Source organism: Rhinopithecus bieti, unplaced genomic scaffold, assembly GCF_001698545.2.
Source record: "Rhinopithecus bieti isolate Rb0 unplaced genomic scaffold, ASM169854v2 scaffold_2350, whole genome shotgun sequence".
Classification (NCBI taxonomy): domain Eukaryota; kingdom Metazoa; phylum Chordata; class Mammalia; order Primates; family Cercopithecidae; genus Rhinopithecus; species Rhinopithecus bieti.
The window spans coordinates 4,160,475-4,177,659 of NW_016803902.1; the positions used below are offsets into that span (position 1 = coordinate 4,160,475).

At 34.8% G+C, this 17,185-nt stretch overlaps 1 protein-coding gene across 1 annotated transcript in view; it reads left to right on the forward strand.

Moving 5' to 3' along the window:
* Nucleotides 1-17,185, forward strand: part of ANO5 (anoctamin 5) — a 103,711-nt gene that overhangs the window by 66,778 nt on the left and 19,748 nt on the right. Inside the window, 5 exon segments of the mRNA XM_017858470.1 lie at nucleotides 3,359-3,510; nucleotides 5,655-5,729; nucleotides 7,458-7,680; nucleotides 10,019-10,188; nucleotides 10,843-10,940. Of these exon segments, the coding sequence (XP_017713959.1) occupies nucleotides 3,359-3,510; nucleotides 5,655-5,729; nucleotides 7,458-7,680; nucleotides 10,019-10,188; nucleotides 10,843-10,940 (718 nt within the window).

Consider the following 17,185-nt stretch of genomic DNA (forward strand, 5'->3'; position numbering starts at 1 on the left):
GGGCTTTGTTTACCTACTTAAGCCTCAGCAATGGCGGGCGCCCCTCCCCCAGCCTCGCTGCTGCCTTGCGGTTAGATCGCAGACTGCTGTGCTAGCAATGAGGGAGGGTCCGTGGCATGGGACCTTCCCGGCCAGGTGTGGGATATAATTTCCTGGTGTGCCTGTTTGCTTAAAGCGCAGTATTGGGGTGGGAGTTACCCGATTTTCCAGGTGTTGTGTGTCTCAGTTCCCCTGGCTAGGAAAAGGGATTCCCTTCCCCTTGCGCTTCCCAGGTGAGGCGATGCCTCACCCTGCTTCAGCTCTGGCTGGTCGGGCTGCAGCCGCTGACCAGCACCGATTGTCCGGCACTCCCTAGTGAGATGACCCCAGTACCTCAGTTGAAAATGCAGAAATCACCGGTCTTCTGTGTCGCTCGCGCTGGGAGTTGGAGACTGGAGCTCTTCCTATTCGGCCATCTTGCTCCGCCCCTCTGGTCACGTTTTTAATATTTACTGACCGTTGGCTCTCCTTGATGTTTGAAGTATTTAATTTATTTTTATAATTCACAGGTACTTTTGTATAAGTACAGTAATCCTTTGTCTGCCACAGAAATTGCAAATATTTTTTTCAGTTTGTAATTTACATTTGATCTCATTCATAGTCAATGGACATTTTAATATATATTACTGGTCATAAAACTTTCCTTATAGTTTTCCTTATTCTTGTGTTTCTTTAGAAAACCTTCCCCATTCAGAGATAATGTAAGATGTTCACCTATGCTTTATTTCAGAAATTTAATGATTTCATTTTATTTATACTTTAATATAATTCAGCAACTAGTTTTTAAAGTTTCTACCCTGGAACAGGTACTATTCTAGGTAATAGGAATTTAAATAGGCACATACATGGTCCTTGATTGTAAGACACATTTTTAGTGTACATGCCTCCATGATTGTCATTGTGTAGAAGCCAGGTTCATCACTAGATTACTTGCTGCTTTGGGACAAACACCATGGCTTTCATCTCCATAGTTCCAGGGCTAGGCATATGGTATGTATTCAAATATATGTTGCATCAATGAATAATTTAAGTGCTAATTGTATTCCTTCTTAAAAAGAAAAAGGTCAATTCCTATTTAGGCATAATCTATAAGGCCCAAACCAAGGGTCTCTTTAATTTCCTGAAATCCTTTTCAGGAAATATGTGAATCCTGTGATTCCTATATACTTATAATCACAAAAGTCCATAGAAATCATGGGAACAATTTTGGTTTTAGTCCATATCATTTATCTTTCCTTACAGTACTCTTTTTGCTAGCTATTTTGTACCATCGTTAATTTATCTCAAAATCCCATCTATGTCAGCCAACTTTCTTATTTCTACTTCAGCATTAACAAACTTTGGGACAAAAAATTTTAAATGCTTAGTGTATTTAAAAGTTTTAGTATTATGTATATGACATCCAATCTCTTGCATAGCCATGGTAACCAAATACTGCTTCTAAAATTAATGGTAGTTGTTCTGTTATGGTATAAACAAACAAGCAAATATTAAAATGTTTAACAGTACCAAGTTCATGAAACTGTTCTCCCTGGTAACAATGTATCTACTGCATACAGCAGTAATGAAATGAATAGAGTAAAAGTTTCTGCCTCATGAAATTCACAACCAGTATTAAATGATTGTATGAATAAGTGAATGAAATATAACCTGTTGTTAAGAAAGTCACAATCTAATTGGGAAAGAATGTGAAGTCTACTTTCATAGAAGTGCATTGTAAATCCTGAGGGAGTACAGAGGAGGGCTGAATTACTTTTTGACTGGAGGAGTTATATGAAGTATCTAAAACAGCCAAACTCATGGAATCAAAGAGTGGAATTGTGGTTACTAGGGGTTGGAGGATTAGGAAATGAGCAGTTACTAATCAATAAGCATACTTGAAAGTTTCAATTAAGCAAGATGAATAAGATCTGTACAGCATTGTGCTAATGGTCCACAATAATTAATTGTACACTTTAAAATTGTTAAGTAGTTAGTCTACAGTGTTCTTCCCACTTAATAAATGTTTCAATATTTCTCTAAAGTTTAAATAATGAGCAAAGGAAAACATAAGCCAATGTATACATGAGCAAATAAACAAACAAAAAACCAACCGTCAAAAGATAGATATATTTGCACTAGAAAAATATATTTTGGAAGCTGAGACAGCAATTAGATGACTACAGTGATAAAATAATAATTAGGATTTTTTAAAATGCATGGATATCCATAGTTCTTTACATTATTTAAAAGGTAGTGAGTCAGAAAGTTGAATCTTTCATAGATGATAAAATCATAAGTTAATATTGGAAGTGTTAGTATTCTCTTCCTAAGTATATCCCAATAGAAAGGCATGTATATGCACACCAGTAGATTACAAGAATGTTCACAGCAGCACTATGTGTAATAGCAGGTATCTGGAAACAACTCAAATGTCTGTCAGTCCAAGAATATATAACCAGAATTGCAATTTAAGCATACAGTTGAATACTATGCAGCAATGAAAATAAATGAATTTTCATTGCACACAGCAACAAAGTTGAACCAAAAAAAAAAAAAAAGCTTGACACGAAAAGCTATCAGTTGTATATCATTTATGTAAATCCATTTGTAATGGAACATTTTTTATATTGGTGCTGATTATATGGGTATATTTATTTTGTGAATTTTTTAAATTGTACCTTTATATTTTATGTACTTTCCTGTAAATATATATTCTTCAATTGAAAGTTGATAATTCCAGCACTCTGGGGGGCTGAGGTGGAAGGATCACTAGAGACCAGAAGTTTGAGACCAGCCTGGGTGACAGAAGGAGACTCAAATAAAGAAATAAAAAGAAAGCTGAAGTTTTGTGTGTATACATAGTATATGTATTTTAAGAGAGAGAGTAATTGTGCTGGGGATTGGCTCTTATGCTTCCTAGGTATATTTCCCTAAGCCTGAGAAAGCAGTACAATGACTTAAATGATTCCCATAAAAGATAACAGATACATGCAAAAAAAAAAAAAAATTCAGTGTTAATAAAAAGCTAATTTTAAATATTACTTCAAATTATCTGAATGAAGAAATATATTAATATGTCTGAAAATAATTCTTGCTTGGACCACTGACCAAGAAATTAATTTAAATTTTTGTATGAGTTTTTTTTTCAGTGTATTATCGGATACACAATATTATGCCAACATTAATAATTGATGAAGTTTTAATCAAACACAACAGTGAAACAATAGCCACCTGAAACATGTGAACCATCCTGCAACCAAAGCGATTAAAGGGAAAAGTTGAAAAAGTCTTTAACTTTTTTTTATATCTTTTTTTTTATATATTTGTTTACCTGTAGTCACCTTATTTTTGGAGTTTTGGAAACAACGACAAGCCAGACTGGAATATGAGTGGGACCTGGTGGACTTTGAAGAGGAACAGCAGCAGCTTCAGCTGAGACCGGAATTTGAAGCTATGTGTAAACACAGGAAATTGAATCCAGTGACCAAGGTAGACTAGAAAACTGTGAAATGGGCAGCATATCTCAATGGACACACTGCTATAGGTTTCTTCTCATATAATCATAGTTTAATTTGCCTTTAAAATATTCTGCAACATATAAATGACATAAACTACTTGTTTCTAATATACATACATGTATATAAATATATATATATGAATGTATATATATGAAAATTTTCAAACACTTTCAAATGTAGATAGAAATGTATAATGAACCACATGGATGAACCCATCACTCAGAATTAATCGTTTTTAATTCATGGACAATCTTGTTTCATTCATACTCATACTCCTTTGTATCACTAAATTATTTTGAAACAAATCCAAGGCATAATAACATTAAACTAAGTTCAAAACGGAAAATAGTGTGTATGCTGTGGGCTTTGTATATAAATGTATAGACATTGAAATGATCCTAAGTGATATATAAACATTAAAATAGTATTTATATTAGGATTGAGGTCTTATGAGTGATTGTTTTATTAGACTAACTTTTCTTCACATGGCTCCTTTTAATTGATTATATTGACAATCATTGTATTGGTGTGTGGAGGAAGAAGTCTATGTGTTAGAATTCTTAGCTGACAAAATAGCTATATGTTCTTGACTGAGTTGTTTAACTTTTTGGTACCTCACTTTTTTCATGTGAAAATGGAAGTGCTTTGCCTTTAAAGACCAGAATCTTGGTTACATATTTTTCGAGCCCCTATTTTCCATAATCTACAATCACTGTGTTTCCTGTTGCCATTTAAAAGAGAATAATATGAGTCCCAAATACACTCTCTTCAGTAGAATTCCCTCTTCTCTTCAGAAAACTATTCTTGCAGTATAACATTTAAAATTATTTTCACCATTTAGGCATTCACTAAACAATTACTAAGTTTCATTGGAAGATCACAAAAACATCTCCAAAGAGCATGAAAACATCTCAGAAAATACATTAACAATTTGGGTGGCAGTTTGAAATTAAGAAAATATATTAAAAGATATTGACAGAATGATGACATGATGTTTATTCCGATTTCATGAGAAAAAAGAAAACAAAAGCAGTCCCATTAACTTTGTCAAAAATTCACAGAAAAAAATGTATTGAATGCTTACATTTGAATCCGGTTGAAAAGCCATATGTATTGATTCACTGTGAATCATTGACTTTACTTAGCTTTCATGGTTTAGAAATCAAGAAACAGAGCTATTTATTTATTTATTTATTTATTTATTTATTTATTTTTACTTATTGCAGTGCTTCTTCAGTGTTTAAGGGCAACCAGAACTGTCAAATTTAAATCTGCATTGGGAACACACAGGTGCACCCACACAAATATGCACATACATGCATGAGCACACATACATTGGGTGCACACATGAACACACATGTACACAGTCACATATACACATACATCCACACACATTCTGAGGTCTGTAGAACTCTTGAACAGCCTACCCTGCCTGTTGAGAGTCCTATTTTTATTCAGACCACCCTTAAAATTCTTAAAATGTAAAATATTATGTTATGGAATTACATGATTTTGATTTCTGCTGACAGCTTTTTTTTTTCTTTTACTATTTTTTGCTTCTTTTAGGTAAAATCTACTTGCTTCTTGATGCGCCTAAGAATGTCAGCTGTATAATCAATATCTTTCATTAATGACTCTTAAAGATTAAAGGTGGAAGTCTTGGCTCCTGAGCTGTGTGGAAGAACACAGTTTATCTGAAAAATATAAAGAGAGCATCTAATATCATGCAGAGCTATTGCAGAGCAATGCAATTCGATTCAATTAGAATAAAATTATAACACCATTAAACATCATAAAGCATGTCTGCCTAAGCAGCAACCTTCATTATTTGACTTTATTTACTGAGTGCCAGGCCCTAAACTTCGTAATTCAGCATTTAGGAAATTGTGTATATCCATTATGTCTCATATCATGTGTAAAATACCCCATCTAGGATGCCTAGAGATTTCTCCTTCAAGAGAAGGAACCATTCTTATAATGTAGCTTTCCGTGGCCTATAGTAGGCCCTTTTGGGAAGTTCCTGCTTTAACGGGGCTCTGTGATATTGACTAGTGCTTGGAGTCTTGACTTAGAGGGGAGATTTTCAATTTCTTTGTGATTTCTTCAACATTACAGGAGATGGAACCTTACATGCCTCTATATGCACGTATTCCATGGTACTTTCTTTCAGGAGCCACAGTGACATTATGGGTGAGCATTTCTTTAAAAATTGCTATACTTTCTTCAACAGGTGATTAAATAAGCTATCTCAGCAGTGTTATCTGCAATGTCTCTTGAGTCCTTCCTTTCCCTCTCCCTCCCTGGTCTTTTTATCTTGGTTATAGCTCTTACACAAAATAAACTGTAATTTATAGGGATTTTCCATAATTAAACTTTGGGAAAAGATCTCGAGGAAGAGGAGATGCTTTGTCTTAAAGCCTGTCCCTCCCTGCCTCACAACACTTCATTTAAGTGATCACTTGAAATCAGGACAGAATAACAAACTTACTCTGATTCCAGACTCTTTGGTTAGTTTAGAAAAATCATGAATGTATCTTTATTTCCACTTTATTTCCTGCTCTTCCTTTTTCCAAATGTGTTCCCTCTTAACAGTTAGTGTTTAATTTTAGGAAAACAGGCAGTGTTACCTTCTAAGGGGTTAGTTAGCATGTTGAAATATAAATAATTGACAGTTGTAGACTATAGTGTAGACTCACCAGTCCATAAACCCCATACGATGTATCTTTAACATTTCTTGTTAAATCTATTATTTTCATATTTTAAAACAGTAAAAATATGTTTTCTTAGATTATGTAATAATCATTAAGGAGATGTGATAAAATAAAACGGGGAGAATCATTAATTCAGGACTCTCTTTTGAGAAATCTGGAGTATATCCCTAGAAAATTTTCTGTTTTTGATTTCTAGTTTTCATTTAATTTGACTCATTTCCTCAACTTTTAGAATAAAATTTCTAATGATTCATAGAAAGCCATCTTTGTGCTTTCGCAATATTGAAAGTGTACAAAATTTATACAGAATCTATATAAATTTCTAAACTACCAGGCATATTAGAGCATTAATGGCAATATTCTGGCAATATTGGCATGCATTTTTCTTAGGAAAATAAGTGATCTTGATTCTACATCTTTAACTTCAATGTAGAGCATGCATCAGCAAACATTTTCTGTAAAGGAGCCAGATATATTTTTGGCTTTGTGCCACATGTAGTCTCTGGAACATAATTGCCTTTACTTTTCTCTATAACCTTTAGAAATGCTAAAGAAGGCTGGGCGCCCTTGCTCACGCTTGTAATCCTAGCACTTTGGGAGGCCGAGGTGGGCGGATCACGAGGTCAGGAGATGGAGACCATCCTGGCTAACATGGTGAAACCCCGTCTATACTAAAAATACAAAAAATTAGCCAAGTGTGGTGGCGGGCGCCTATAGTCCTATCTACTAAGGAGGCTGAGGCAGGAGAATCACTTGAACCCGGGAGGCGGAGCTTGCAGTGAGCCAACATTGCGCCACTGCACTCCAACCTGGGCAACAGAGCAAGACTCCGTCTAAAAAAAAAAAAAAATGCAAAAGAACATTCCTAACTTAAGGGCCATATAAGATCAGGCAAGGCCACAGGCAGGATTTGGCTTTCTACTATAGGTTGCCACTCCCTACTAAAGGATAAGCCTAGAGGATGAACAGTGAAGACGTTTCTTTTAGACTTAACCAGCAGCTAGTATATGCCTTATCTTTAACCCTTTTACCTTGCCAGTGTTCACATCTTGCCATCTAGGGAAAGAGAGACTGACTTAGTTTGCTTTGCACATGAGACCTGCTAAACTTCATATAATGAGATAAACAGAATAATCAATATGTTAGATATGTATTCCTAACAGAGATGCAGAGACCCAAATAGCAGTTCTTTGTTTTCCTTTCCCAGATGTCTCTTGTCGTCACCAGTATGGTAGCTGTAATTGTGTACCGCCTGTCAGTCTTTGCTACATTTGCTAGTTTCATGGAAAGTGATGCATCCTTAAAGCAGGTCAAAAGCTTCCTTACTCCTCAGATAACCACATCACTCACAGGATCATGCTTGAACTTTATTGTCATCTTGATCTTGAATTTCTTTTATGAAAAGATATCTGCGTGGATCACAAAAATGGGTAAGCTCGCCAAATCATTAGTGTGATTCTGAAGAATGATTCTTATTGATGCTGTATGTCTATTTTGGATCAGCTCCCCAGGAGTTCATTTTCAAAGAGTACCTTTTAAGGCAATTTTTCTCTATAGGTAGACTCATATCTGCTATTTCAAAATTGCTTAAGAGCCACAATTCAAGGTCCATTATAACGGAAGCAGCAAAAAGAACTGAAAAAAAAAAAAAAAAAGAATTTGGACTCTATTTATCTTTCTGAGTATTCTTGTCTTAATTCTCCCTTGATGGGTCTAGTTGAATCCTAAGAAAAATAATCACTTTACTGCACTGAAGGCACAGATAATTGTTATTTCATGTGTATGGTTCTTAGAAAGTATTGATTTTGGAAGTTATTCTGAAAAAACAGAAATGTCAGCTTCTCCTAAATAAATCTAAATTTTAGTGCTTTTCTTTTCTACTGCCATCTCATAGAACTTGGATTATTTTCTTGTTAAAATATTAAAATTTCTACTTAAAGCCATGGGGAAAGTAATTGAAAGGGATCACAGCTTAAGTGAGAGATTGAGTTAGGTAGAGCAGCACAGAGCACAGTCGCTTTTGCTCTTTTTCCTGGCAAGTTAGCAGTAAGATCGGAGACTCAAATAAAGGCATCAGCCTCTTCTCTGAGTGTTCACTCCAGGGTTCAAGCTCCTTTGAATCTGTTGTACATAGACATCATGGCCGATGTCAAGCAAAAGACCACGTTATTCAGTCAGCTCTGGAATGAGCACTGAGAAGAGACTTTCATTATATACTATTTTCAAATGTGGAGTTCTCTCTCATTTTTACGTCTGCTGTCAACAGTGAGAAAATCACAGCAGATAAATTGCTTTTAAAAGCACCTAAAAACTCACCATTTTCCTCAGTGGGAAAAAAAAATCATTCAAGTTCACATTACAGGTTTTGTAGGAATACAGCTACATTTCACTAAAATGGGGGAGTTATCTGTGTCTTTAAAATATTTTGTGATACTTTCAGTATTGCTGAAAATGTCATGATTTGGCTGGATCAGCTCATGCTACTGGGAGATCATCAGCTCAGGAAAACATACTTTTCTACATTTTTGTGCTTCATGACCCTCTATTGCAGAGTGAAGATAATTTAATAGTTTGTTATCTTTAGAATTCATTAAATGACAGATTGTGATCATGCATTTTAAATAAAGGAGAGGGAAAATGTGTACTATTTCTGCCACTATTTGCTAATCACATTATTTTCAAAATTAATATAGCCATTGAATTCATGAGAGGGCAACACAATTCTGTTGGAAATCATCCCCGCCCTTGATGTGAGCTTATTTTCTTCAAACCTGATTGTAAACAGATGAGTTCTAGTGGCTTATAGGATAGCAGATAGTGTTTGGAGATGAGCATAAGTTTCTTATTTGGTGTATTAGTTCATTTTCACACTGCTGTAAAGATACTACCTGAGACTGGGAAGTTTGTAAAGGAAAGAGGTTTAATTGACTCATGGTTCACATGGCTGGTGAGGCCTCAGGAAACTTAACAATCATGGTGGAAGGTAAAGGGGAAACAAACACCTTCTTCATACGGCAGCAGGAGAGCGAGTACATGGGGAAGTGCCACACTTTCAAACCATTAGCTCTCAATTGGCCGGGTGTGGTGGCTCATACCTGTAATCCCAGCACTTTGGGAGGCCGAGGCGGGCGGATCACAAAGTCTGGAGTTTGAGACCAGCCTGGCCAACATGGTGAAACCCTGTCTCTACTAAAAATACAAAAAAATTAGCCAGACGTGGTGGCACATGTCTGTAGTCCCAGTTACTCAGGAAGATGAGGCAGAAGAATTGTTTGAACCTGGGAGGCGGAGGTTCCAGTGTGCCAAGATCACACCACTGGATTCCACCTGGGTGACAGAGTGAGATTCCATCTCAAAAATAAATAAATAAAAAAAACCATGAGCTCTCTTGAGAATTCACTCAACACCAAGAGAACAGCATGGGGGAAACCACCCCCATGATTCAATGTCCTCCCACCAGGTCCCTCCCTTGACACGTGGGAATTACAATTTGACATGAGATTTCGCTTGGGACAGAGTGCCAAACCATATCATCTGGGTTTGAATTTCAAATTCTTTGTAACCCCAAGACAAGAATGCTGCCTCTCTGACTGTGGTAACAACAGCTTCCTACGCTTTTCCAGTGGTTAGTTTAATACAAAGTGTGTAACAGAAAATCTAACACAAATCTGTAGTTACTTGATGTTCACTTGTCCCAGTGAGTACGAAGTTCAAGGAAAAATAAGAAGATGCACTAAACAATTTTTTTTTTTTTTTTTTTGCTTAATAAAATTCCTCGAAAAAACCAGGGGGATGGGAGCAGTCTTACCTTGAAAATGTTCCTGTTTCAGTTTGTAAATTTTTACTCATCCTGCTTCTACGTAGCTTTCTTTAAAGGGAAGTTCGTAGGCTATCCTGGAAAATACACATATTTATTTGACGAGTGGAGAAGTGAAGAGGTAAGAATTTCCTTGTGAGGTGAGGTGAGGTGTGTAGCTTCAATACCTCAGTATTAACCACTTTCTGTGTGCCAAGCACTGATTCATATCTAAAAAATTACAAAAGATATCTAGACACCGACTGTGTATCCATAGAGAGTATTGCTCACAGATGAATCCTGTCATTTGATAAACTTCTCAGTTTATTTTTGAGCAAGAATTTACATTTTGCCTATAGTTTGGCAGTAGAATATGAGACATAAAATGACATAAAGTCTTTATTCCTAAAAATTTCCTGCAAAGGAAGACTAATTACTTTCTGTAGAAATGGTTCCACTGTAGGTAGTAGAGTTAGAACAGATCCATGGTTTCCAAATTTTGGAGAATGGAAGATATAACAATTAGCTCCCAACCCTAACCCAGATATACTCAGAATTTTCTAAGAATGAGACCCAGGAATCTGTGTTTTTTAACACAGTTCACAGATGAATCTAATGCAGCTAGCCTGGCACTGGTCTGTGATCAGGTTTGGAACTATTGGACTAAATATATCTTACCCCTTCTAACCAAAACCTTGAGATTCTAATCTTACGGTTTAGGGTTTCCTTTAGGTGTTGCAAATTTCCATCTTTTTGATCATTCAATTCTGTTTTCTCCCATCTTGCTTCTGACTAGTGTGATCCTGGAGGCTGTCTTATAGAATTGACAACGCAATTGACCATTATAATGACCGGGAAACAGATTTTTGGAAACATTAAAGAAGCCATTTATCCGTATGTATGACTTACAGGCTTTTTATTTGATTTAAGTAACCTCTTTATTTGATTTAAGAGATTTCCTCTGGAACAAGGTAGAATTTTTTTATTATCAAGATGCCTTTGTTAGAAAATGTTTAAGCCAAAAGAAAGCTTTATTTTAATCAACAGTGAAGGTTGCATTAAGGTAATATAAACTCTTATTTTATTTATTTATTCATTTTGGTTCGATGGCTGGCAAGGTTTTAAAAATTTATTTCACAAATAATAATTATCTATATTTATGAGGTACAATATAATGTTTTGAATACAATCTTTTAAATATGCATTTTTGTTACTTTTCTCTCCTGTGAAGATTTTACTGGGACATCTAAATGCTATATCCTCTGCAGTTTATTCTACACGCTGTGTATTATTTCTGAATATTACTAAAAAGTGAACTTTGTAAAAATATCCACGTGTCATGCAATCTAGGCATAAAAATAGATTGTAAATGAAATGATGGAGACTTTCAGGTCAATACATGAAAGACTGCTCTCTGATCAAAACACAGCAATAATGAATACATTATAAAAAGAGAAAACTAAACTGACAATTTATCTCAAATAGTGGATGGACATTGTCATGGATAAAAAGAGAAAGAATTATAAAATCATAAGTCTACGATCCTGCACGGCTCCTAGTTAGGAAGTGACTGTGTCGGGGTTTGGTATGCAATATAAAGTGGAGTAAAAGTGCTCCACTTAATACAGAGGCTCATCCAGTTTAACTGCACTTGAAGCCAGAGACTGGGTTTATTCTCACTCATGAAAGAAGATTGCAAACACCATCCCTGCACCTTCCCACCTCCAATATATACACAATTTCATAGTGCCACTTAGGGATCTATTTCAAGTACTAACAAAAGAAGAGCACAGACTTATCCTCACAAATGGTAATAAATGTGAGCCTAGCCTTCTAGTTTCATGCTTAGATATACCACATCGATAAGGGAAATAGCCAAACCTTTCCTTTTTTCCTTTTTTTTTTTTTTTTTTTTTTTGAGACAGAGTCACACTGTGTCGCTCACACTAGAGTGCAATGGTGCAATCTCAGCTCACTGCAACCTCCACCTCCCGGGTTCAAGCAATTTTCCTGCCTCAGCCTCCTGAGTAGCTGGGATTACAGGCACATGCCACCACACCCAGCTAAGTTTTTGTAATTTTAGTATAGACAGGATTTCACCATGTTGACCAGGCTGGTCTGGAACTCCTGGCCTCAGGTGATCCGCCCGCCTCAGCCTCCCAAAGTGCTGGGATTACAGACGTGAGCCACCGTGCCTGGCCCCCAAACTTTTATTTTAAGTTCTAGCTCTAGATTGAGAACCTGGAGGACTGAATGGAGGCAATACCTATACCAAACAGAAGATGTGGGATACATATGCACAGAGAGGGAGAGAGACAAAAGACAGGGGAGGTAAAAGAATTAAAAAAAATTTTTTTTTTTTTAAAAAAAGCAAATTAACAACAAAAAACTCCCAGCCTTCCTGATAACCAGAATTTCAAAATATGATAATATTTAATGCTGCAAAGGCTGTGAACAAAATTAATTATTAGAAAGCGAACTTACTCCAGCTGATATTTCTAACTAGAATATTCTGGCAAAGCCCTTAAAAATGATGTTGATAATACTAACAACATAAGGGAAGGTGATACTGTCATTAAAACAGATAAGGAAATAAATAAAGATGGACAGAAATGAAATAAGAATAAGTAAATATGAAATGGAAGCAATTGCACGTAAGTGAAAAATTATACTTTAAATAATGAGTACGATAGATGGGAAAATTCCAGAGTACAATTCCAGCCTGGACATATTTGAAGAATATATTAGTGAATTGGAAAATAATAGTGAGAAATACCTACCTTATACAGTGTAACAAATATATGACATTTAATAAAAATAAAATAAGGGTATGTTATATTAAGAGGCTTCCACATTAATCTACTAGTAGTTCCAGAAAAAGGTAATTGAGTGAATGGTGAAGGAAAAAATATTTGAATAGGTAATTGCTGAACGTTTTCAAAATGAGGAAAACACAAGTTTCAGAAATGGAAACAAATTCTAAGTATGAATCAAGATACTAGAATTCAATTCAAGACAAAATCAGTTCACACCCAGATTCATTATTGTGAAACTACAGAACACCAAAGATAAACAGACAATCTTTAAAAATCTTAGATGAAAAATATTAACTTTATTCAAATGAATGTCATCTATACTATCATCAGCTTCTCATCAATAGCATTAGATGCCAAAAGATGGTATTTTCAAGGTTCTCAGTGAAAGTAATGTTCCCTTTTCATTTCTAGAACCAGGTTAACTATTATTTACAGTGCTGGTAAAATAGACATTTTTAGACATGAAAAGACTAGGAGAGTTTGCATGTATAGATTGTCATGGAAAGAACTACTGATTTTCTTGAGCAAAAGGAGATCACAAAGTGAAAGTACAGGATGCAAGAAACATTGGTTAGCACAGAATTTATTAGCTCCAAACAAATGAAATAATTTTGTAGAATCTAAAATCCTATAGAATTTGTGTAGGGAGAACTATAAAATCTTAATTAAAGAAATTTTAAAACTATATAAATGGTGAGAAATATCATGTTGGTGGTCAGTTATCCCCAAATTGATATATCAGTTTATTGTTGCTATAATCAAAATATCAGCAGAATTTTTATAGCTATAGGCAAATGGATTCTAAAATTTATATGGAAGGCCCATGAACTAAAATAACCCAAAGAAGTATGATAAAAGAAGAATAAAGCTGTAGGAAATACCCTACTCAATTTGAAGGCTTACTAAAAACTATATTAATCAAGACAAGGTAGGATTGGTGATGGGATAGTTATTTAAACCAGTGGAATGGAGTAGAGATTGTAGAAACAGCTATTGCAGAAATTTGTGCTCTAGCCAAACAGGACCATTTAATTTAAGACAGGTGCAAAAACAATTCATTGATGAAAGAGTAGGCTTTTTTGTAAGTGGTGTTGGAACAATTGGACATCCCATATGCAAAATAATAAAAAGCTATGTGAAACTTACAACTCATTTATAAATGAACTCAAAATGGATTAAAACTAGACAAAACTAGTTTTAAAAAAGCAAGGAAGTGATTATTATAAAATTTAAGATAATGGCTATGGACATGGGGATTGAAGAATTTATAAATGGAATGAAGCACATGAAAGAGCTTCCGAAATTTCTAGCCATGTTCTCTTTCTCTTTCTTGAACTGGGTGATCTCTTTTCCACTGTGACTTCAGTTACAGTATGCTCATCTGTTTGATAGTGTCTCAGAAATCACAGGTGCTTTTTCCTCTTTACATCATTCATTTTTCCTCTTTGTGTTTTAGCTTGAGTATAAGCAATATATAAATGTTCCTCTTAATCCACATTTGCTATAGTACTTCATACTGTCTTACTAATTTTTGTCAACTGGGGGTTATAAATGATATCTCATTTTAGTATAATTTTTTCTGATTAACAACACGAATAAGCATTTTTGGCCATTTTGTTTCCTTTTCGATTAAATGCTTGTTCGTGTTGTTTAACCATTTTCCTACTTGTCAATCTTTTTTTCAATTTATTTCTATGAATACTTTTAAACTTCTGGTTACTGGTTTTTGTTTATTTGCTTCTTTTTTGGTTATATATGTTGAAAACATTTTATTCTAAGATAACTGTCATCTTTTTATTTTTTAATATATGTTTAGGTCACAGTGTCACAACCACAGAATTATTGATATAATTCTTAGTTGTGGGGTACGGGTTATCCTTTGCATTGTAAGATGTTTAACAGCATCTTTGGACTCTATCCACTAGATGCCAGTAACCCATCCCTCTCCAGCTGGGACAACCAAAATATCCCCAGAGAGTGCAATTGTGTCACTGTCGGCAAAATTACTCCCAGTTGGAAACCATTGCTTTAGATGCACAAAATTACATAACTTTAATATGGTAGAATTTATCAATCTTTTATTTTGTGGGTTAGCATTTTTAAACAGTTGTTTAAGAAATATTTTCCTACCCGGGATTATAAGACATTTTCATTATTATTTCCTATATCTGTTAAAGTTATGCCAAAAGTAAAGTTCTAGGCAAAATACTGGATATGCAGATGTACTGATAAAAAGTTATATGGAAATACACAGACATACACAAAGATATTCTCATATTCTTACTTCTAAATTTTTTATACATTTTAACATTATTGTTTTTCACTTTCAAATTCTAAATATATATGGACAGGATTTTTACGTTTGATATGAGATACAAGTCTATTTTGTACATATATGTGTATATATATCTATAAACTATATATTGTATAAACCCTTATATTACCATTTATTGAAAAGTTCCTTTTTCCTGTGCTCCATCATCTACAATACTATTCATCTACATACAATATTATCTACAATACTTTTTATGCCATATAAACACTGTCAACATGCCATATAAACACTATCTACATGCAATATAAATACTATCTACAATTATACCAAGTGCAAGGCTATTTCAAGTTTTCCATTCTATCCCAAGATTTGTTTATCCCTGTACCAGTACAACAATCTCTCTCTTTTTTTAACTGTTAAGTTCAGAGGTACATGTGCAGGTTCGTTACACAAGTAACTTGTGTTATGGGGGTTTGTTGTATAGACTATTTTATCATCCAGGTATTAAATCTAATACCCAATAGTTATTCTTCCTGATCCTCTCCCTCTTCCCATACTCCACCTTCTGATAGGCCCCAGTGTGTGCTGTTCCCCTCCATGTGTCCATGTGTTTTCATCATTTGTCTCTCACTTATAAGTGAGAGCATGTGGTATTTGGTTTTCTTTTCTTGCATTAGTTTGCTAAGGATAATGGCCTCCAGCTCCATCCATGTTCCTGCCAAGAACATGATCTTTTCTTGTTCTTTTCTATGGATGCCTAGCATTCCATGGTGTATGTGTACCACATTTTCTTTATCTACTCTACCACTGATGGACATTTAGGTTGATTCTATGTCTTTGCTATTGTGAATACAGTACTACAATCTCTTAATTAATACAGTTTTCTAAGTCTTGATATCTAGTAGGGCAACATTTATCAGCTTATTTTTTATCTGTAGAACTGTCTTGGCTATTCTTGGCCTTTTATCAATCTATATAAATTTTATAAACATCTTGTCAGATTTTACATGGAAAATAATTTGGCTTTTCATTGAAATTATATTTTAATTTTTTTAATATAAATATTTTATTTTTTAAAATAATACCAAGCCTCCTTACTCGTGAACACTTAAAATGGACTTTAATGAATTCTAATAAATATTTTAAACTTCTACATATAAGTCTTATAAATCTTTTGTCACATCAATTTCTAGGTAGTTTTATTTGCTATTGTAAATGATATCTTTTAAAAGTATATATGTTTTCTACTTGTGTGTTGTGGGTATACAGGAATGAAATATATTAATAAATCCTAATATTATTTCTAATTATTTTGTCTGACTTCACTTGGGTTTTCTATTCAATCACATCACTGTTAATAATCACAGATTGCTCCTTTATTTCCAATGATTTTGCCTTTCTTATTTTATTTTATGGCTAAGATCTCCAGTAATCTTGAATGTGATCATGCAAATTCTTATTTTGTTCTTGATTCTAAAGTGAATGCTTCAGACTTTTCCCTATTATGAATGATGTTTGCAGCCTGGTGCATTGGCTCATGCCTGTAATCCCAACACTTTGGGAGGTTGAGGAGGGAGGATTGCTTGAGCCCAGGAGTTCAAGACCAGCCTGGGCAACAAAATGAGACCCCATCATACAGAATAAAATTTAAAAATTAGCCAGGCATGAAGGCACATGCCTTTAGTCCCAGCTATTTGAGAGGTGGAGGCAGGAGAAAAGGTCAAGGCTGCAGTGAGCTGTGGTTGCACCACTGCACTGCAGCCTGAGTGGCAGAGTGAGACCCTGTCTCAAAAAAGAAAGAAAGAAGACAGACATAGAGGAAGATAAAAGGAGAGAGAGAAAGAGAGAGTGAGAAGAAGGAAGGAAGGAAGGAAGGAAGGAAGGAAGGAAGGAAGGAAGGGGAAGGAAGGGGAAGGGAAGGAAAAGGAAGGAATGAAGGAAGGAGAAGAAAGAAAGAAAGAAAGAAAGAAAGAAAGAAAGAAAGAAAGAAAGAAAGAAAGATAAGAAAGGGAAAGAAGAAAGAAAGAAAGGAAGGAAAAAGAAAGAAA